The 22904-nt window shown below is 37.9% G+C and overlaps 1 protein-coding gene across 4 annotated transcripts in view; it reads right to left on the bottom strand.

Moving 5' to 3' along the window:
* LOC110528540 (TOX high mobility group box family member 2) overlaps positions 1-22904 on the bottom strand; it is a 217309-nt gene that overhangs the window by 7466 nt on the left and 186939 nt on the right. For all 4 annotated transcript variants that reach the window (XM_036984125.2, XM_036984126.2, XM_090241935.1 and 1 more), the window contains 2 exons: positions 6915-6995; positions 2888-3286 (listed from right to left, as the gene is read on the bottom strand). In XM_036984125.2, the coding sequence (XP_036840020.2) occupies positions 2888-3286; positions 6915-6995 (480 nt within the window). The remainder of the gene's footprint in view (positions 1-2887; positions 3287-6914; positions 6996-22904) is intronic.

Genomic DNA, 22904 nt, shown 5'->3' with positions numbered 1-22904 from the left:
TCTGTTGAGCTTCAATTGGCAGACAGATAGCCTTACATTCTCCTGCAAAATGTCTTGATAAACTTAGGAATTTATTATTCCGTCGATGTTAGCAAGCTGTCCAGGCCCTGCGGCAGCAAAGCAGTCCCAAACCATGACGCGCCCTCCACCATACTTTACAGTTGGGATGAGGTTTTGATGTTGGTGTGCTGTGCTTTTTTTCTCCACACATAGTGTTGTGTGTTCCTTCCAAACAACTCAATTTTAGTTTAATCTGTCCACAGAATATTTTGCCAGTAGCGCTGTGGAACATCCAGATGCTCTTTTGCGAACTTCAGACGTGCAGCAATGTTTTTTTGGGACAGCAATGGGTTCTTCCGTGGTGTCCTCCCATGAACACCATTCTTGTTTTGTGTTTTACATATCGTAGACTCGTCAACAGAGATGTTAACATGTTACAGAGATTTCTGTAAGTCTTTAACTGACACACTAGGATTCTTCTTAACCTCATTGAACATTCTGCTCTCTGCTCTTTGCAGGACGGCCAGTCCGGCCAGTCCAGTGCTGAACTTTCCCCATTTATAGACAATTTGTCTTACCGTGGACTGATGAACTTACTGATACTTTTGTAACCCTTTCCAACTTTAAGCAAGTCAACAATTCTTAATCTTAGGTCTTCTGAGATCAAATTTGTTTGAGGTATGGTTCACATCAGGCAATGCTTCTTGTGAATAGCAAACTCAAATTTTGTGAGTGTTCTTTATAGGGCAGGGCAACCAACATCTTCAATCTCGTCTCATTGATTGGACTCCAGGTTAGCTGACTCCTGACTCCAATTAGCTTTTAGAGAAGTCATTAGCCGAGGGGTTCACAGATTTTTTCCAACCTACACTGTGAATTTTTAAATTATGCATTCAATTTCGACAAGAAAAATACAATACGTTGTGTGTTATTAGTTTAAGCACACTGTGTTTGTACATGGTTGTGAATTATGACAAATATATGCAGAAATCCAGGTAATTCCAAAGGGTTCACATACTTTTTCTTGCCACTGTATATACAGTTGAAGTCGGAAGTTTACATACACTTAGGTTGGAGTCATTAAAAATTGTTTTTCATCCACTCCACAAATTTCTTGTTAACAAACCAAACTGCAGTTTTGGCAAGTTGGTTATGACATCTACTTTGTGACACAAGTCATTTTTCAAACAATTGTTACAGACAGATTATTTCAGAAGTTGACATACACTAAATTTACTGTGCCTTTAAACAGCTTGGAAAATTCCAGAAAATGATGTCATGGCTTTAGAAGCTTCTGATAGGCTAATTGACATCATTTGAGTCAATAGGAGGTGTACCTGTGGATGTATTTCAAGACATACCTACAAACTGAATGCCTCTTTGCTTGACATCATGGGTAAATCCCATGGGTAAATCATGGGTAAATCAAAAGACCTTAGAAAAACAATTGTAGACCTCCACAAGTCTGGTTCATCCTTGGGAGCAATTTCCAAATGCCTGAAGGTACCACGTTCATCTGTACAAACAATAGTGCGCAAGTATAAACACCATGGGACGACGCAGCAGTCATACCGCTCAGGAAGGAGATGCGTTCTGTCTCCTAGAGATGAAAGTACTTTGGTGCGAAAGGTGCAAATCAATCCCAGAACAACAGCAAAGGACCTTGTGAAGATGCTGGAGGAAATAGGTACAAAAGTATCTATATCCACAGTAAAACGAGTCCTATATCGACATAACCTGAAAGGCCGCTCAGCAAGGAAGAAGCCACTGCTCCAAAACCACCATAAAAGCCAGACTACGGTTTGCAACTGCACATGGGGACAAAGATCATACTTTTTGGAGAAATGTCCTCTGGTCTGATGAAACAAAAATATAACTGTTTGGCCATAAAGACCGTCGTTATGTTTGGAGGAAAAAGGGGGAGGCTTACAAGCCGAAGAACACCATCCCAACAATGAAGCACGGGGTTAGCAGCATTATGCTGTGGGGGTGCTTTGCTGCAAGAGGGACTGGTGCACTTCACAAAATAGATGGCACATGAGGAAGGAATATTATGTGGATATATTGAAGCAACATCTCAAAACGTCAGTCAGGAAGTTAAAGCTTGGCCGCAAATGGGTCTTCCAAATGGACAATGACCCCAAGCATACTTCTAAAGTTGTGGCAAAATGGCTTAAGGACAACAAAGTCAAGGTATTGGAGTGGCCAACACAAAGCCCTGACCTCAATCGTATAGAGCATTTGTGGGCAGAGTAGAAAAAGCGTGCGCGAGCAAGGAGGCCTACAAAACTGACTCAGTTACACCAACTCTGTCAGGAGGAATGGGTCAAAATTCACCCATTTAATTGTGGAAAGCTTGTGGAAGGCTACCTGAAACATTTGACCTAAGTTAAACAATTTAAAGGCAATGCTACCAAATACTAATTGAGTGTATGTAAACTTCTGACCCACCGGAATTGTGATACAGTGAATTATAAGTGAAATAAGTCTGTAAACAATTGTTGGAAAAATTACTTGTGTCATATGTAGATGTCCTTAACGACTTGCCAAAACTATAGTTTGTTAACAAGAAAATGTTAAATCAAGCTTAGCATTCATTTTACAGGCAGTTGATACATATCAAAACTATCGCCCCACCTAATTCTGATTCTGGACCAGTCATACTGTTTAGACTAATAATGGAATTGGTAATGGAATGCTGATCCAAACTAGTTGCTAAGGTTACAGAGAACCAAACGGTTATAAATTGTTTGGAATTAGGAATGAGTAATTTAATAGGATCTCTATGGTCCATACTCTCCACACTAGCCTACTGAAAACTGAGCATGTTCAGTATTCCTTCATATAATTTGGTGATATGATATGAAATGTGCAGAGTCACACGAACCTGCTGGCCAGGAGGAGGTGAGTGAAGGGATGCCTGGAGTCCCATCTGGTGGGAGATGATTGGCTGGGACTGGCCGTGCTGCATGCGGATTGGTTGGTTGAGGAGGGAGTTCTGGTGCATGGAGAGCTGTTGGTGCAAGGGCGGGCTGATCTGGAAGGAGGAAGGGGGAGAGGCACTAATGCTGGGCAGCATCTGAGACTGGCTGAGGGTCCGGGAGAGTGCGTGACGCGTAGCCCCCGCGTAGCCCTGCATGTCCGACAGGGGGAAGCCCCCTGGCCCCAGACTGTAGGGGGAGGAGGGCTGGGGTGGCACGCTGTACAGGGGTGGATTGGGGGGCATCATGTGGGAGGAAGGCTGGTTCGTCTGGATACTTTTATTCTCCACAGGGTCATTGTAGTTCTGAGGACAGAGGGGAAGACAAGAGGGACAAAAAGGACAGTTAAAATAGGTATTACCCAATATATTACACAGCTAATTTATATTGGTGAGATACAGGTATGTCAATGTAAATATATTACCCTATACATTACACAACTAATACACTAAATTAGTAGAACATATGAATACATCATCCACTCAGGTCCCTCTATGTGAAAATCATGATGTTGAGTTCATTTCAGCATGGAAGTCACATCCCCTGAGCTGCTTCATTTCATAGATCTGAAATAGCAAGCGTATATGTATACTTTGCTGCGGTGTGAAGTATGTTCAGGCCCTCTCATTAGCTGTCACAGTTGTTGACGTGAGCTATGTCTGCTATTTGGTAATGGCGTACATACTGTCTATTGAACAGTGCCAGAGAAATAATCAATGAAAAGATGGATAGAAGACTAAAGACGAGGGAGATACATTTGCAGGTCAAGTGGAAAATGAAATGGTAAAGAATGGTGAGAGATGGGTGGGAGTGAAGTGTGTGTGTGCTCCCTTCCAAGCACTGAACAACCACAACTGAAAGCAGTACTATTTTAAACTATACTATACCACTAAGCCTATTCTATGAGTATTATTTGTGGAGATTTAGAAATGTGAAACTTTAAAGGGGCAGGCAGTAGTAACAAGGTAAGGAAACCAATAATGTATCATTTGGGTGAACTATCCCATTATGTGTCCCTTGGTGGGTTGAAAAGCACTAACCTCCATTTTGACTTTCTGAATGAATGAACCTCGTTAACTTGGGGCTTTTAAACGAGACATGTACTGTAGTCATCAAGCTCCATTTGTGTGTGTGTTCTTTTCCCCCCAACATAGATCATCAGTGTGCGTCACAAACAAAATGGTAACAGGTGCACGCCGAACACACTGGGCACGTGACTCGTCCAAAAATGTCACTCTGACAATTTCTAATTACCTTCTATTCCTCTGTCCTTGATTCCCACTTCTCTTCAGCAATTTAAACACACTATTTAAAGAGGACTCCTTTTGAATGGCTACATGTACTATGTGTCTTGTTGTGAGTGGTGGTGAATGAATGGTAGATTTGCAGTTTTTTTCTGCCTGTTTTAATTTCTTTTAAAGGCCTGCCAATCTGCACACGCATCAATCAAGCCCTTGAATACGAGATGTGTCAGAAAGCAATATTTAATTACGCAAATGAGTGGTGAGAATGAGCTTTATTAAAGGGGAAAAACTTGCAACTGGTAAAGAGAGAGGTTGATGAATAAACTGTTCATGCCTTAATCAAGGCATTTGTTTTGGGCTTGTAAGCCTTGGAGGAAGTGTGAGGCCATGGGGACCGGTGGGAGGCTGTTTAACATGGTAATGCAATTTGGGTTCATGTGAAGCGAAAACAATGTAGTGAAGACATGGAAATGGAAGACATAGGTGCTTGGCACTAAGACTGGCACACGAAAAATGTTGGTAGGATGTATTATGATGCAATCCTACTGTATATTATGCATCCAATCTGGTTCTGAATTTGTACTTTAAGACTCATAGTTGAGAAACAACAGACATGAATTGATTATCTTGTCCAAAGTCTAAATATCAAAGTATATATGATAAGTTGAATACAGTATGTCTAAATATCTAGGGGTAAGAGGAAAGCAGCCTCAGGCAGTTGCTCAGGCAGTTCCTCAGGCAGTTCCTCAGGCAGCCCCAGACAGATCCTCAGTCAGTTCCTCAGTCAGTTCCTCAGGCAGATCCTCAGTCAATTCCTCAGGCAGTTCCTCAGGCAGTTCCTCAGGCAGCCTCAGGCAGTTCCTCAGGCAGTTCCTCAGGCAGTTCTTCAGGCAGTTCCTCAGGCAGTTACTCAGGCAGTTCCTCAGTCAGTTCCTCAGTCAGTTCCTCAGGCAGTTTCTGAGGCAGTTCCTCAGGCAGTTCCTCAGGCAGTTTCTCAGGCAGTTCCTCAGACAGTTCCTCAGGCAGTTCCTCAGGCAGCCTCAGACAGTTCCTCAGGCAGTTCCTCAGTCAGTTCCTCAGGCAGTTCCTCAGTCAGTTCCTCAGTCAGTTCCTCAGGCAGTTCCTCAGTCAGTTCCTCAGTCAGTTCCTCAGGCATTTCGTCAGGCAGTTCCTCAGGCAGTTCCTCAGTCAGTTCCTCGGTCAGTTCCTCAGGCAGTTCAGGCAGTTCCTCAGGCATCCTCAGACAGTTCCTCAGTCAGTTCCTCAGTCAGTTCCTCAGGCAGTTTCTCAGGCAGTTCCTCAGGCAGTTCTTCAGGCAGTTCCTCAGGCAGTTACTCAGGCAGTTCCTCAGTCAGTTCCTCAGTCAGTTCCTCAGGCAGTTTCTGAGGCAGTTCCTCAGGCAGTTCCTCAGGCAGTTTCTCAGGCAGTTCCTCAGACAGTTCCTCAGGCAGTTCCTCAGGCAGCCTCAGACAGTTCCTCAGGCAGTTCCTCAGTCAGTTCCTCAGGCAGTTACTCAGTCAGTTCCTCAGTCCGTTCCTCAGTCAGTTCCTCAGGCAGCCTCAGGCAGTTCTTCAATCAGTTCTTCAGGCAGTTCCTCAGTCAGTTCCTCAGTCAGTTCCTCAGGCAGCCTCAGGCAGTTCTTCAATCAGTTCTTCAGGCAGTCCCTCAGTCAGTTCATCAGTCAGTTCCTCAGTCAGTTCCTCAGGCAGCCTCAGGCAGTTCCTCAGTCAGTTCCTCAGGCAGCCTCAGTCAGTTCTTCAGGCAGTTCCTCAGTCAGTTCCTCAGGCAGTTCCTCAGGCAGTTCCTCAGGTGGCAGACCCAGGAGCCACCATACTAAGCAATGCTCACTCATGCCTCCACACACACACAGACACACACAGACACACACACAGACACACACACAGACACACACACACACAGACACACACAGAGACACACATGAACATGCATACGTAAGAACGCACATAGGCATATACACCCTCTCTCAAGCACACAGACAGACACACACAGACAAACACACACACACAGACACACACACACACACACACACACACACACACACACACACACACACACAGACACACACACACAGACACACAGAAAGATATACACACACACAGACAGACACACAGACACGCACACCGACACACACACAGACACACACAGACACGCACACCGACACACACACAGACACGCACGAACACACACACACACAGACACACACAGACACGCACACCGACACACACACAGACACGCACGAACACAGACAAACACAGACACACACACACAGACACACACAGACAAACACACACACACAGACAAACACACACAGACACACACACAGACACACACACACACAGACACACACACACACAGAAAGATATACACACACACAGACACACACAGACACACACAGACACGCACACCGACACACACACAGACACGCACGCACAAACACACACACACACACAGACACACACACACAGTCCCCCCCCCCCCACACACACACCTTTCGTCCATCCCGTCCTCTTGCCGTGTTGCAAATAACACAGACAAATAAAGGTGTGTGTGTCTGCGTGCGTGTGTGTTTCTGTGTGTGTGTCTGTGTGTGTGAGCATGTTTGTGTGTGTGTGTCTATGTGTGTGTGCATGTGTGTGTGTTTGCCCCCCCCCCCCCCCCCCGCCATTACCTTGGTAACCAGAGTGGCTCGGTACGTGGCCAGGGCTTTCAGGTACTCTTTCTTCGCCGCCTCTGTTTTCCTCTTGTAGCCCTGCGAGAGAGAGACAAACAGCAACAAAGCAGTGGTAAGTGACAAGGTGCTAAGCTAGGCTAAGCATTTTAAATGACATTTTGGTAATTTAGCAGACACACATGAACAAATACTCCAGTATATACTATGATATAAATACTATAGTATTCACTGTAGTGTTTTTGCGGCCTTTCCTGAAGTACTCACTCTAGTATTTACTGTAGTATACTGTAGTATTTACAGTTAACTATAGTATAAATACTGTAGTAAAATAAAACTGTAGTATATACTATATTATACAACGGGTGGGTCTAATCCTAAATGCTGATTGGTTAAAACCGCATTCCAGCCGGTGTCTATACCACAAGTTACCACTGGCTAAATCTATGATGTTAAAATGCCTATTTATTCTGTTCCATTTGACTGCGCAATCCACTGTCTCATCAGCCAAGCAAGTTATAAACTTCATCTCCACTATAAAAAGCAGCCAGACATTATCTCACATTTCATTAAGACGAACATTTAGTTTTCAACAGCAATTTGTATTGGCTAGCTACCAAGCAAGGGATACGAACGTTGCCAGTCAGTATGGCAATGGAAAATTTAGAACGAACGACTGGGTCGCATCCATAGATACAGAACAAAAAGTCTGAACAACTGGGTCGCGTCTCTGGCAACTGAACCGATAGAACAAACGACCAGCCGGCTTGGGTAGCAACCCTAGAAATGTTGTGAATAAATTAATGAAAATAACGTTTTTAATTCAAATTTGTCAATCATTATTTGAATAGGTTGGTAACCGGCTCTACAAAAGTGATAATGCCCTTAAAGACAGTGTTTGGAGGATATATTGGCATGGTTTGCCATCCCTCGGCTTCTTCTCGGGCCTAACAACACCCGTGCCAATATATCCTCCATACACTCCATACACATTTGCACACACTGTACATAGATTTTTCTATTGTGTTATTGACTGTACGTTTGTTTATCCCATGTGTAACTCTGTGTTGTTGTTTTGGTTGCACTGTTTTGCTCTATCTTGGCCAGGTCACAGTTGTAAATGAGAATTTGTTCTCAAGTAGCCTACCTGGTTAAATAAAGGTGAAATAAAAATAAATTTAAAAAATGTAAACCGGCTTCTTGGGCATTATCACTTAAGTAATTACTGTAGTGTTTTTTGCATATGAATGTAGTATTTACTATAGTGTTTTTGCAGATAAATGTAGTATTTACTATAGTGTTTTTTGCATATGAATGTAGTATTTACTATAGTGTTTTTGCAGATAAATGTAGTATTTACTATAGTGTTTTTGCAGATAAATGTAGTATTTACTATAGTGTTTTTTGCATATGAATGTAGTATTTACTATAGTGTTTTTGCAGATAAATGTAGTATTTACTATAGTGTTTTTGCAGATGAATGTAGTATTTACTATAGTGTTTTTGCAGATAAATGTAGAATTTACTATAGTGTTTTTGCAGATAAATGTAGTATTTACTATAGTGTTTTTGCAGATAAATGTAGTATTTACTATAGTGTTTTTGCAGATAAATGTAGTATTTACTATAGTGTTTTTGCAGATGAATGTAGTATTTACTATAGTGTTTTTGCAGATGAATGTAGTATTTACTATAGTGTTTTTGCAGATAAATGTAGTATTTACTACAGTGTTTTTGCAGATAAATGTAGTATTTACTATAGTGTTTTTGCAGATAAATGTAGTATTTACTATAGTGTTTTTGCAGATAAATGTACTATTTACTATAGTGTTTTTGCAGATGAATGTAGTATTTACTATAGTGTTTTTGCAGATAAATGTAGTATTTACTATAGTGTTTTTGCAGATGAATGTAGTATTTACTATAGTGTTTTTGCAGATAAATGTAGTATTTACTATAGTGTTTTTGCAGATAAATGTAGTATTTACTATAGTGTTTTTGCAGATGAATGTAGTATTTACTATAGTGTTTTTGCAGATAAATGTAGTATTTACTATAGTGTTTTTGCAGATGAATGTAGTATTTACTATAGTGTTTTTGCAGATAAATGTAGTATTTACTATAGTGTTTTTGCAGATGAATGTAGTATTTACTATAGTGTTTTTGCAGATGAATGTAGTATTTACTATAGTGTTTTTGCAGATAAATGTAGTATTTACTATAGTGTTTTTGCAGATGAATGTAGTATTTACTATAGTGTTTTTGCAGATGAATGTAGTATTTACTATAGTGTTTTTGCAGATGAATGTAGTATTTACTATAGTGTTTTTGCAGATGAATGTAGTATTTACTATAGTGTTTTTGCATATGAATGTAGTATTTACTATAGTGTTTTTGCAGATGAATGTAGTATTTACTATAGTGTTTTTGCAGATGAATGTAGTATTTACTATAGTGTTTTTGCAGATAAATGTAGTATTTACTATAGTGTTTTTGCAGATGAATGTAGTATTTACTATAGTGTTTTTGCAGATAAATGTAGTATTTACTATAGTGTTTTTGCAGATAAATGTAGTATTTACTATAGTGTTTTTGCAGATGAATGTAGTATTTACTATAGTGTTTTTGCAGATAAATGTAGTATTTACTATAGTGTTTTTGCAGATGAATGTAGTATTTACTATAGTGTTTTTGCAGATAAATGTAGTATTTACTATAGTGTTTTTGCAGATGAATGTAGTATTTACTATAGTGTTTTTGCAGATAAATGTAGTATTTACTATAGTGTTTTTGCAGATAAATGTAGTATTTACTATAGTGTTTTTGCAGATAAATGTAGTATTTACTATAGTGTTTTTGCAGATAAATGTACTATTTACTATAGTGTTTTTGCAGATGAATGTAGTATTTACTATAGTGTTTTTGCAGATAAATGTAGTATTTACTATAGTGTTTTTGCAGATGAATGTAGTATTTACTATAGTGTTTTTGCAGATAAATGTAGTATTTACTATAGTGTTTTTGCAGATAAATGTAGTATTTACTATAGTGTTTTTGCAGATGAATGTAGTATTTACTATAGTGTTTTTGCAGATAAATGTAGTATTTACTATAGTGTTTTTGCAGATGAATGTAGTATTTACTATAGTGTTTTTGCAGATAAATGTAGTATTTACTATAGTGTTTTTGCAGATGAATGTAGTATTTACTATAGTGTTTTTGCAGATGAATGTAGTATTTACTATAGTGTTTTTGCAGATAAATGTAGTATTTACTATAGTGTTTTTGCAGATGAATGTAGTATTTACTATAGTGTTTTTGCAGATGAATGTAGTATTTACTATAGTGTTTTTGCAGATGAATGTAGTATTTACTATAGTGTTTTTGCAGATGAATGTAGTATTTACTATAGTGTTTTTGCATATGAATGTAGTATTTACTATAGTGTTTTTGCAGATGAATGTAGTATTTACTATAGTGTTTTTGCAGATGAATGTAGTATTTACTATAGTGTTTTTGCAGATAAATGTAGTATTTACTATAGTGTTTTTGCAGATGAATGTAGTATTTACTATAGTGTTTTTGCAGATAAATGTAGTATTTACTATAGTGTTTTTGCAGATAAATGTAGTATTTACTATAGTGTTTTTGCAGATGAATGTAGTATTTACTATAGTGTTTTTGCAGATAAATGTAGTATTTACTATAGTGTTTTTGCAGATGAATGTAGTATTTACTATAGTGTTTTTGCAGATAAATGTAGTATTTACTATAGTGTTTTTGCAGATGAATGTAGTATTTACTATAGTGTTTTTGCAGATAAATGTAGTATTTACTATAGTGTTTTTGCAGATAAATGTAGTATTTACTATAGTGTTTTTGCAGATAAATGTAGTATTTACTATAGTGTTTTTGCAGATTAATGTAGTATTTACTATAGTGTTTTTGCAGATAAATGTAGTATTTACTATAGTGTTTTTGCAGATAAATGTAGTATTTACTATAGTGTTTTTGCAGATAAATGTAGTATTTACTATAGTGTTTTTGCAGATGAATGTAGTATTTACTATAGTGTTTTTGCAGATAAATGTAGTATTTACTATAGTGTTTTTGCAGATGAATGTAGTATTTACTATAGTGTTTTTGCAGATGAATGTAGTATTTACTATAGTGTTTTTGCATATGAATGTAGTATTTACTATAGTGTTTTTGCAGATGAATGTAGTATTTACTATAGTGTTTTTGCAGATGAATGTAGTATTTACTATAGTGTTTTTGCAGATAAATGTAGTATTTACTATAGTGTTTTTGCAGATAAATGTAGTATTTACTATAGTGTTTTTGCAGATTAATGTAGTATTTACTATAGTGTTTTTGCAGATAAATGTAGTATTTACTATAGTGTTTTTGCAGATAAATGTAGTATTTACTATAGTGTTTTTGCAGATAAATGTAGTATTTACTATAGTGTTTTTGCAGATGAATGTAGTATTTACTATAGTGTTTTTGCAGATAAATGTAGTATTTACTATAGTGTTTTTGCAGATAAATGTAGTATTTACTATAGTGTTTTTGCAGATGAATGTAGTATTTACTATAGTGTTTTTGCAGATAAATGTAGTATTTACTATAGTGTTTTTGCAGATGAATGTAGTATTTACTATAGTGTTTTTGCAGATAAATGTAGTATTTACTATAGTGTTTTTGCAGATGAATGTAGTATTTACTATAGTGTTTTTGCAGATAAATGTAGTATTTACTATAGTGTTTTTGCAGATAAATGTAGTATTTACTATAGTGTTTTTGCAGATAAATGTAGTATTTACTATAGTGTTTTTGCAGATTAATGTAGTATTTACTATAGTGTTTTTGCAGATAAATGTAGTATTTACTATAGTGTTTTTGCAGATGAATGTAGTATTTACTATAGTGTTTTTGCAGATGAATGTAGTATTTACTATAGTGTTTTTGCAGATGAATGTAGTATTTACTATAGTGTTTTTGCAGATGAATGTAGTATTTACTATAGTGTTTTTGCATATGAATGTAGTATTTACTATAGTGTTTTTGCAGATGAATGTAGTATTTACTATAGTGTTTTTGCAGATGAATGTAGTATTTACTATAGTGTTTTTGCAGATGAATGTAGTATTTACTATAGTGTTTTTGCAGATAAATGTAGTATTTACTATAGTGTTTTTGCAGATAAATGTAGTATTTACTATAGTGTTTTTGCAGATGAATGTAGTATTTACTATAGTGTTTTTGCAGATGAATGTAGTATTTACTATAGTGTTTTTGCAGATGAATGTAGTATTTACTATAGTGTTTTTGCAGATGAATGTAGTATTTACTATAGTGTTTTTGCAGATGAATGTAGTATTTACTATAGTGTTTTTGCAGATGAATGTAGTATTTACTATAGTGTTTTTGCAGATGAATGTAGTATTTACTATAGTGTTTTTGCAGATGAATGTAGTATTTACTATAGTGTTTTTGCAGATAAATGTAGTATTTACTATAGTGTTTTTGCAGATAAATGTAGTATTTACTATAGTGTTTTTGCAGATGAATGTAGTATTTACTATAGTGTTTTTGCAGATGAATGTAGTATTTACTATAGTGTTTTTGCAGATGAATGTAGTATTTACTATAGTGTTTTTTACATATGAATGTAGTATTTACTATAGTGTTTTTGCAGATAAATGTAGTATTTACTATAGTGTTTTTGCAGATAAATGTAGTATTTACTATAGTGTTTTTGCAGATGAATGTAGTATTTACTATAGTGTTTTTGCAGATAAATGTAGTATTTACTATAGTGTTTTTGCAGATGAATGTAGTATTTACTATAGTGTTTTTGCAGATGAATGTAGTATTTACTATAGTGTTTTTTACATATGAATGTAGTATTTACTATAGTGTTTTTGCAGATAAATGTAGTATTTACTATAGTGTTTTTGCAGATGAATGTAGTATTTACTATAGTGTTTTTGCAAATGAATGTAGTATTTACTATAGTGTTTTTGCAGATAAATGTAGTATTTACTATAGTGTTTTTGCAGATAAATGTAGTATTTACTATAGTGTTTTTGCAGATGAATGTAGTATTTACTATAGTGTTTTTGCAGATAAATGTAGTATTTACTATAGTGTTTTTGCAGATGAATGTAGTATTTACTATAGTGTTTTTGCAGATGAATGTAGTATTTACTATAGTGTTTTTGCAGATAAATGTAGTATTTACTATAGTGTTTTTGCAGATGAATGTAGTATTTACTATAGTGTTTTTGCAGATGAATGTAGTATTTACTATAGTGTTTTTGCAGATAAATGTAGTATTTACTATAGTGTTTTTGCAGATAAATGTAGTATTTACTATAGTGTTTTTGCAGATGAATGTAGTATTTACTATAGTGTTTTTGCAGATGAATGTAGTATTTACTATAGTGTTTTTGCAGATGAATGTAGTATTTACTATAGTGTTTTTGCAGATGAATGTAGTATTTACTATAGTGTTTTTGCAGATGAATGTAGTATTTACTATAGTGTTTTTGCAGATAAATGTAGTATTTACTATAGTGTTTTTGCAGATAAATGTAGTATTTACTATAGTGTTTTTGCAGATGAATGTAGTATTTACTATAGTGTTTTTGCAGATGAATGTAGTATTTACTATAGTGTTTTTGCAGATGAATGTAGTATTTACTATAGTGTTTTTGCAGATGAATGTAGTATTTACTATAGTGTTTTTGCTGATAAATGTAGTATTTACTATAGTGTTTTTGCAGATAAATGTAGTATTTACTATAATGTTTTTGCAGATGAATGTAGTATTTACTATAGTGTTTTTGCAGATAAATGTAGTATTTACTATAGTGTTTTTGCAGATAAATGTAGTATTTACTATAGTGTTTTTGCAGATAAATGTAGTATTTACTATAGTGTTTTTGCAGATAAATGTAGTATTTACTATAGTGTTTTTGCAGATGAATGTAGTATTTACTATAGTGTTTTTGCAGATGAATGTAGTATTTACTATAGTGTTTTTTACATATGAATGTAGTATTTACTATAGTGTTTTTGCAGATAAATGTAGTATTTACTATAGTGTTTTTGCAGATGAATGTAGTATTTACTATAGTGTTTTTGCAGATGAATGTAGTATTTACTATAGTGTTTTTGCAGATAAATGTAGTATTTACTATAGTGTTTTTGCAGATAAATGTAGTATTTACTATAGTGTTTTTGCAGATAAATGTAGTATTTACTATAGTGTTTTTGCAGATGAATGTAGTATTTACTATAGTGTTTTTGCAGATGAATGTAGTATTTACTATAGTGTCTTTGCAGATTAATGTAGTATTTACTATAGTGTTTTTGCAGATAAATGTAGTATTTACTATAGTGTTTTTGCAGATAAATGTAGTATTTACTATAGTGTTTTTGCAGATGAATGTAGTATTTACTATAGTGTTTTTGCAGATAAATGTAGTATTTACTATAGTGTTTTTGCAGATAAATGTAGTATTTACTATAGTGTTTTTGCAGATAAATGTAGTATTTACTATAGTGTTTTTGCAGATGAATGTAGTATTTACTATAGTGTTTTTGGTTTATTATCTTTATCACTGAGGTTTTCTCTTTCAGGAAACCTACTGGAGAAACGCGAAAAGAGCAAATTTTCCATAACCTGTAGATGAGCAAGACTGCAGTCTGAACAGATAGTTCAGAGCTTCTACACTTTTCTACAACCTGCAGGGAACACAATATATGGTCTATATTTGGCATATAGGTTTCCAACTTCTAGGTGTCAAAAATTGGGATGTGGGGGAGGGGGGATGGGAAGTTTCTATGTAAATGATATGCTCTAGTATTTACATAGTTAAGTGTTTTTGTGGACATTATTGTAGTGTTTACAACAATTGTTTTTTCCCCCAGATAATACTGTAGCATTTACTATACTATTCTAAAGAATACTACACCATTTTATAGTAAGTACTACACATGATTAAGGGATACTATACTACAGTTTGTAGTATAGTATTCTGCAGTATACTACGGTTTACTATAGAATTCTATAGTAAGCACTGTAGTATTGTATAGTAAACGGTAGTATTTTTTAAATGTGGTTAGACTAAAATCACTCTGTTTTCTTGTTGTAGCCCTGCGAGAGACAGACAGAAAACAAAGTAGTGGTCTGTTTTTTACATACATTTTCATCATTTAGAACATTATCTTTTTGAGGCTAGGCATTTTACATACATTTTCATAATTTAGAACATTATCTTTTTAATGGCTAGGCGTTTTACATACATTTTTATCATTTAGAACATTATCTTTTTGAGGCTAGGCATTTTACATACATTTTCATCATTTAGAACATTATCTTTTTGAGGCTAGGCGTTTTACATACATTTTTATCATTTAGAAAATTCTCTTTTTGAGGCTAGGCGTTTTACATACATTTTTATCATTTAGAAAATTATCTTTTTGAGGCTAGGCGTTTTACATACATTTTCATAATTTAGAAAATGCTCTTTTTGAGGCAAGGCATTTTACATACATTTTTATCATTTAGAAAATGCTATTTTTAATGGCTAGGCTAGGCATTTTACATACATTTTTATCATTTAGAAAATGCTATTTTTAATGGCTAGGCTAGGCATTTTACATACATTTTTATCATTTAGAAAGTGCTATTTTTAATGGCTAGGCATTTTACATACATTTGTATCATTTAGCAGACACTCTTTTTTTTAAGTACAGAGCTAAAAGCCCTGGGGTCCTGTTCAGGAGGGTGTTACAGAACTTTCAGATAGAACAGAACAGAACAGATTGTCTGTCAGGTTGAATGGAGGATTTTCACCACACTAAATTCAACTCTGGTCCCTATTCCTTCCCAACCTAGAAGAAACAATATTTGACTCAATGATGCATATGGTATCAATACCATGTGAACCACTGGAAAAATAAACATCCCATTCAGTTTTGTGTTGGTTTTCCCACAGTGATCGAATATGTCTGAAGAGGATGTGCAGTTGAGGAAGAGAGGGAGGAGGAGAGGGATAACAGGGGGAGACGTGGCGTTTAGAGAGAGAGAGAGGGGTATGATGAAATAAAGGTAGAAAACACCATTTGCCACTGCATTTCGCTACACCGTTTTTGCCTCCATTGAAGCAACACATCGCTAAATTAGAGTTGATGTCCCATCAAAGCATCTAGACGAGACAAAAATTCCAAACAGCATTAGGCAATGGACATCCGCCGAACAACCCTCAAATGATACACGTTCAGAAGGGGAATTCAGGTTAATATAATACCGTGTCAGTCATGTGCGGTTGCCAGCATTTGCCGAGGCTGAGACTGAGGCCCCCGTTCCTTTTTGATGGTAAGAAAACAAGAGTCCATCCTTAAATGGATGAAAAATCCCTTGCCTACGTCCCAAACGGCACCCTATTTACTAAATAGTGCATTACTTTCAAGTACAGTAGTGCACTGTGTAGGGAATAAGTTGACTGTCTTCCATGCACATTCCCGCTCTTGGATTCTCTAGGGAGTCCTTCTACAAAATAGACTGCATGAGCAGAGAGAGGATAACTAAAGTTCTCTTCATAGAGTTCTTATAGACAGGTCGTTCTCTGATAGAGATGGGTCAGAATTACCATTAGGCATTCATACGTTGCAAATGCACACAGACAAGCTAGCAACGAACACATGGATGCGCTCACATCTGAAAGACACAGACACACACGGTGGATAAGGCACACACACACACACACACACACACACACACACACACACACACACACACACACACGCACACTTGCACTGCAGCCTTCTATAGGGGGAGTAAAAAGAGGCTTTTGCTGATAGGCTGATGTTTATCCTCCCATCTCAATCATATATCTGCATTATTCTATTCTCTCCCTCTAATGACATGAACGTCAAAATAGAGCGGAGGGAGGAGGAGAGGAGTGACCATATATGGTGATGTGTTATCATTCGTTTCCACATTACAAATATTCATATCGAAATCTGTTAATATATACAAAAACATCTGGACATATATCTTAATCCTAGAACAAAAAAATTGAACAGACTGTGATGATATTTCTGGGTTGGAAGTTGCAACCGTAGCTCCTCAGCCCTTAAATAATGATAGAGCCGGCGCTGCCTATTTAACGAACCCCTAAGTACTCCCAGCAGCTTTCATTTCAAATTCATTTAACACAGCTAATGATTCGTCCGACGACGGATACTTTTAAATAAATTACCATGCCTAAGGATTCTCTAATTATTCCAAAGTGAGTGGATTCATTAGCGATTGAAGCCGTCAGAGGCTGCAGGTCGGGATGAATTAGAAATAACAAAGCTTCAAGGGAGCATATGCCACGGTCGTAATCCTGACACGGGGGGGTGTCCCACAAGAATTAGCCAGTAATTGTACCTTAATGAAATCTTCTTGTTTGATAACCAGTTAATTATAGGAGACAATAACTCCTGAACCCTTGCCGACACCAACTGAGTGATTACCCCCACAATCTCCCCCATCTCCCCCACAAAGAAGATGGAGAGAGAGACAGAGAAGGGATAGACGGAGGGAGAGACAGAGAAGGGATAGACGGAGGGAGAGAGAGGGAGAGACAGAGAAGAGATAGACGGAGGGAGAGACAGAGAAGAGATAGACAGAGGGAGACAGAGAAGGGATAGACGAAGGGAGAGACAGAGAAGGGATAGATGGAGGGAGAGACAGAGAAGGGATAGACAGAGGGAGAGAGAGGGAGAGACAGAGAAGAGATAGATGGAGGGAGAGACAGAGAAGAGGTAGACGGAGGGAGAGACAGAGAAGAGATAGACGGAGGGAGAGACAGAGAAGAGATAGACGGAGGGAGAGTTATGGAGAGAGAGAGAAGAGATAGACGAAGGAAGAGACAGGGAGAGACAGAGAAGGGATAGACTGAGGGAGAGACAGAGAAGAGATAGACGGAGGAAGAGACAGGGAGAGACAGAGAAGGGATAGACGGAGGGAGAGACAGGGAGAGACAGAGAAGGGATAGACGGAGGGAGAGACAGAGAAGAGATAGACGGAGGGAGAGACAGAGAAGGGATAGACGGAGGGAGAGACAGAGAAGAGATAGACCGAGGGAGAGTTATGGAGAGAGAGAGAAGAGATAGACGGAGGAAGAGATAGGGAGAGACAGAGAAGGGATAGACTGAGGGAGAGACAGAGAAGAGATAGACGGAGGGAGAGACAGAGAAGGGATAGACGAAGGGAGAGACAGAGAAGGGATAGACGGAGGGAGAGACAGAGAAGGGATAGACGGAGGGAGAGACAGAGAAGGGATAGACAGAGGGAGAGAGAGGGAGAGACAGAGAAGGGATAGACGGAGGGAGAGATAGGGAGAGAGAGAGAGAAGAGATAGACGGAGGGAGAGATAGGAAGAGACAGAGAAGAGATAGACGGAGGGAGAGACAGAGAAGGGATAGACTGAGGGAGAGATAGGGAGAGACAGAGAAGGGATAGACAGAGAGAGGGCAAGGTTGGGGAGGAGGGAGAAGGAGAGGAAGAGGGAGAGAAAGGATAGACAGAGGGAGAGATAGTGAGAGACAGAGAAGGGATAGACAGAGAGAGGGCGAGGTTGGGGAGGAGGGAGAAAGAGAGGGAGAGGGAGAGGGAGAGAAGGGATAGACGGAGGGAGAGACAGAGAAGGGATAGACTGAGGGAGAGATAGGGAGAGACAGAGAAGGAATAGACAGAGAGAGGGCGAGGTTGGGGAGGAGGGAGAAGGAGAGGGAGAGGGAGAGACGGAGGGAGAGATAGGGAGAGACAGAGAAGGGATAGACAGAGGGAGAGACAGAGAAGGAGGGATAGACAGAGGTAGAGACAGAGAAGGAATAGATGGAGGGAAAGACAGAGAAGGGATAGACAGAGGGAGAGAGAGAGAAGGGATAGACAGAGGGGGAGATAGGGAGAGGATGGGGAGGAGGGAGAAAGAGAGGGAGAGGGGAAAAGAGAGGGGAAATTGAAGGAGGCAGGGTCATGGAGAGGGGAAAGGGAAAGAGAGAGCTAATTGAAGGAGGTAGGGGCGAGGGAGAGGAGAATAGGGTGGAAAAAGAGAGGAAGAGGGGGATTAAAGGAGGTAGAGCGATTAAGAAATAGTTAGAAAGAAAGAGAGATGGAGAAAAGAGAGAGAGAGAGAGAGAGATGCAGAAAGGGGAGTAAGAGATATAGAGAGGGTTAGGTTCAAAAGCTTGTCTTTTGCCAGAACGACTGTGTTTCTCTCTCTCTCTTCTGACCTTTCACGGAAGCACATCTACAACACATCAGACTCAATTAAATAAAGCTAAGCACTTCTTTCCCCTTTCTAACTGTTTTTCTTTTATAGCCGTAAAACTGGGGATTGATCTGAATCTGAACAACAAAAAATAAAAAATAAATTATTTTGGGAGGGGGCTGGAACACATTGAGGAATAACAACCTTGAGGAATTATTCCTTGAGGAATAACAAAGACAAATACACCGATTGATCTTAGACCACAGACCTCAGGGGATGAAATACTCTATATGAGAAAAGTTTCCGATGGGGCTATGAACATAAAATCCATTAAAAAAGATGCCTCTAATATGCTCAAGCACAGCTTGGCGAACAATAAGTCATGCAGTACAAAATAACTAAACGTGAACCGAGCTCACAGAATAACATAGTTTATGATGTTGATAAATCTGATACTAAATAAGATTCAGTGCTGCTATCTTATTATTTCAATTGGGAATTGCTTGTTTTCTAACACAGGTAATTGGAAACAGAGGGCATTCATTTGTTAAAACAAATATGTCTGTGGCAAGGGAATGTGTTTACATTCTAGTTATGCTGGCTCCAGAGGGTCTGTGGCATGAAAGTACACCTCATCAGTACTGTAGAACTGACAACAGTCAAACTCTAGAAGAAACAGCAATCATCAGTTTGAAAGTGTTTTTAATAGAATTTATGGTGTCACTCAGAGGAAGAAGCTCCTCCCCTTTGCATAATCTCTGTATGTGTAATCATCAACTTTGTATCATGATGATCTGTATCATCATCTCAAGTTGATTTGGCCGTTGTGGGCTAAAGAAGGTGATTTAACACATGACAGCACAACCCAATTGAGTACACTGTATAGGACAACATATCAAATGATTATTTCAACGGAAGAGTTTCCCTTTAACAGTCTTTATTATTATTATTATTATTTATTTTTTATTTACAGATAATCCTCCTGTGAAGGACAAATCCCTTGCAATGTAATCTTTGTTTGGAGAATAAAATTACATCAGAAAAGAGAGTGTTGAACATAAAATGTTGAAAGAGCCTGGACACCAGAGGGTTAAGAACCCAGCAAACAATAACATTTCAGGAACAGATGTCCTTGAGGCGGATTCAAGGACGAGGCAATTGCTAATCTAGTATTCTCAGCATGATCAAATCACCAGGGCAACAGATATAAATAAAAGTGCAGGAAATGAAGAATTCGCATTCAAGGGTGTCAGGAGCAAAATGAAGATTCATGCTGAAGAGGGCCTGGTGAAGGAGGCAAGAATTAACTGCAAATAAAAGGACACCCAGCCTCCCAATGTCCAGCTGTATAAAGTAGGTTTGGGGAAAAACACACTTACGGTGTGCGATGGCGATGCACTTTGTCATAGAGACAGGTGCTTTTATTTGACACGCAATAGGTCCCTGCCCGAGTGGATATTCTAAAAATAACACTCTTGTTTTGGACCGACATCATCAGACTATCTCATTTGTTGCTATGGTGTCCAAGTTTCTTAAACTTGACATTGCTGTAACTCTATGGGAAAGAGTATCCACAGTAATTACACTACGCTTGCATTGCCATCGTAATTGATGCGTAATTAATGAGATCTACATTGAGTATATACTTCATGAATAACAACTCGTTCCTTCATACACGACATGCATCACATAAGCTTTGCATCACATAAGCCAGGCATCAGATAAGCCATGCATCACATTAGCCATGCATCACATAAGCCAGGCATCACATAAGCCATGCATCACATTAGCCATGCATCACATAAGCTATGCATGACATAAGCCAGGCATCAAATAAACCATGGATCACATAAACCAGGCATCACATAAACCAGGCATCACATTAGCCATGCATCACATTAGCCAGGCATCACGTAAGCCATGCATCACGTAAGTCATGCATCACGTAAGCCAGGCATCACATAAGCCAGGCATCACATAAACCATGCATCACATAAACCAGGCATCACATAAGCCATGCATCACATAAACCATGCATGACATTAGCCAGGCATCACATTAGCCAGGCATCACATAAACCATGCGTCACATAAACCATGCATCAAATAAGCATATTGAGAGCTTGGGACTATAAGGTTATATCTGCATTTTTGTCTAAATGTAGTTATTTACATTAGCCTTGTTCTGTTCAATGTTCTCTACCTTCGGAAAGTATTCAGACCCATGGACTTTTTCCACGTTGCTACGTTACAGCCTTGTTCTAAAAGGGATTAAATAAAATCTTTTCTTCAGCAATCTACACAAAATACCCCATAATGACAAAGCAAAAACCTTTTTTTATTTGCAAATGTATTAAAAATAAAAATCAGAAATACCTTATTTACATAACTATTCAGACCCTTTGGTATGAGACTCGAAATTGAGTTCAGGTGCATCCGGTTTCCATTGATCATCCTTGAGATGAGTCCACCTGTGGTAAATTCAATTGATTGGACATGATTTGGAAAGGCACACACCTGTCTATATACTGTAGCAGAATAGTTTTGATGTTTTTCAGCAGCAGGGACTGGGAGACTAGTACTGTGAGATCCTTGATGGAAACCTGCTCCAGAGCGCTCAGGACCTCAGACTGGGGTGAAGGTTCACCTTCCAACAGGACAACAACCCTAGGCACACAGCCAAGATAACGCAGGAGTGGCTTGGGGACAAGTCTCTGAATGTCCTTGAGTGGCCCAGCCAGAGCCCGGACTTGAACCCAATCGAACATCTCTGCAACGCTCCTCATCCAACCTGACAGAGCTTGAGAGGATCTGTAGAGAAGAATGGAAGACACCCCAAATACAGGTGGGCCAAGCTTGTAGCGTCATACCCAAGAAGACTCGCGGTTGTAATCACTGCCAAAGGGGCTTCAACAAAGTACTGAGTAAAGGGTCTGAATACTTATGTAAATGTGATATTTTAGTTTGGAATATTTTATAAATTAGCAATACAACCAATTTAATACATTTTAGAATAAGTCTGTAACGTAACAAAATGTGGAAAAAGTCAAATGGACTGAATACTTTCCGAATGCACTGTACTGCACTGCACTGTACTCTAAATACTGCAATGCATGTTGTTAAGTTCAAAAGAATACAAGATAAACATTGCTGATACCATTCAAACCAATGAGGGTTCGGAACTTTAAAGCCAATTATCTCAGAATAATATTTTTGCAGATAGAGCTCTCCATATGGTATCTAGTCTTTGGTTGTTTTGTTTCCAACCCTTTTAATCTATGGTGCAATTTGTATGGTGTCGTGTTTCACAGTATTCACCATTTATTGGTAAATAAAGGTGCTAAATATTAAAATGAAATGCATGGAAATGACCTGTATGTGTTCCACAGTTCAAAGTTCAAATCAAGGCAAATAAGGACATTTTCATGACATTCATGATGCCCTTTCACTGCTCGTCATGCCATTAAAAACAGACGGCATTGAAACAATCTGGGAGCATTCATTTCTTCTACAAACCCCTCCCATGGGCTGAAATGGACAGATACTAATAAATTAGATATTAAGTTGACAGTTCAGCCCGAAATCAAAGTTCATCAGATGTTATCAGGCTTAAAAATGGATCTATTAATGGGATCAGTCCATATCCACAACATCGGTAGCGTAGATGCAGCTATATGGACGAGGTCTGGAAACTTCTGACACATTTTGATTTT

The sequence above is a fragment of the Oncorhynchus mykiss genome, chromosome 7, assembly GCF_057628025.1.
Source record: "Oncorhynchus mykiss isolate SJ-2025 chromosome 7, ASM5762802v1, whole genome shotgun sequence".
NCBI lineage: Eukaryota > Metazoa > Chordata > Actinopteri > Salmoniformes > Salmonidae > Oncorhynchus > Oncorhynchus mykiss.
Note: the sequence above shows the minus strand (reverse complement) of the source record. Positions and strands in the feature narration are given on the sequence as shown.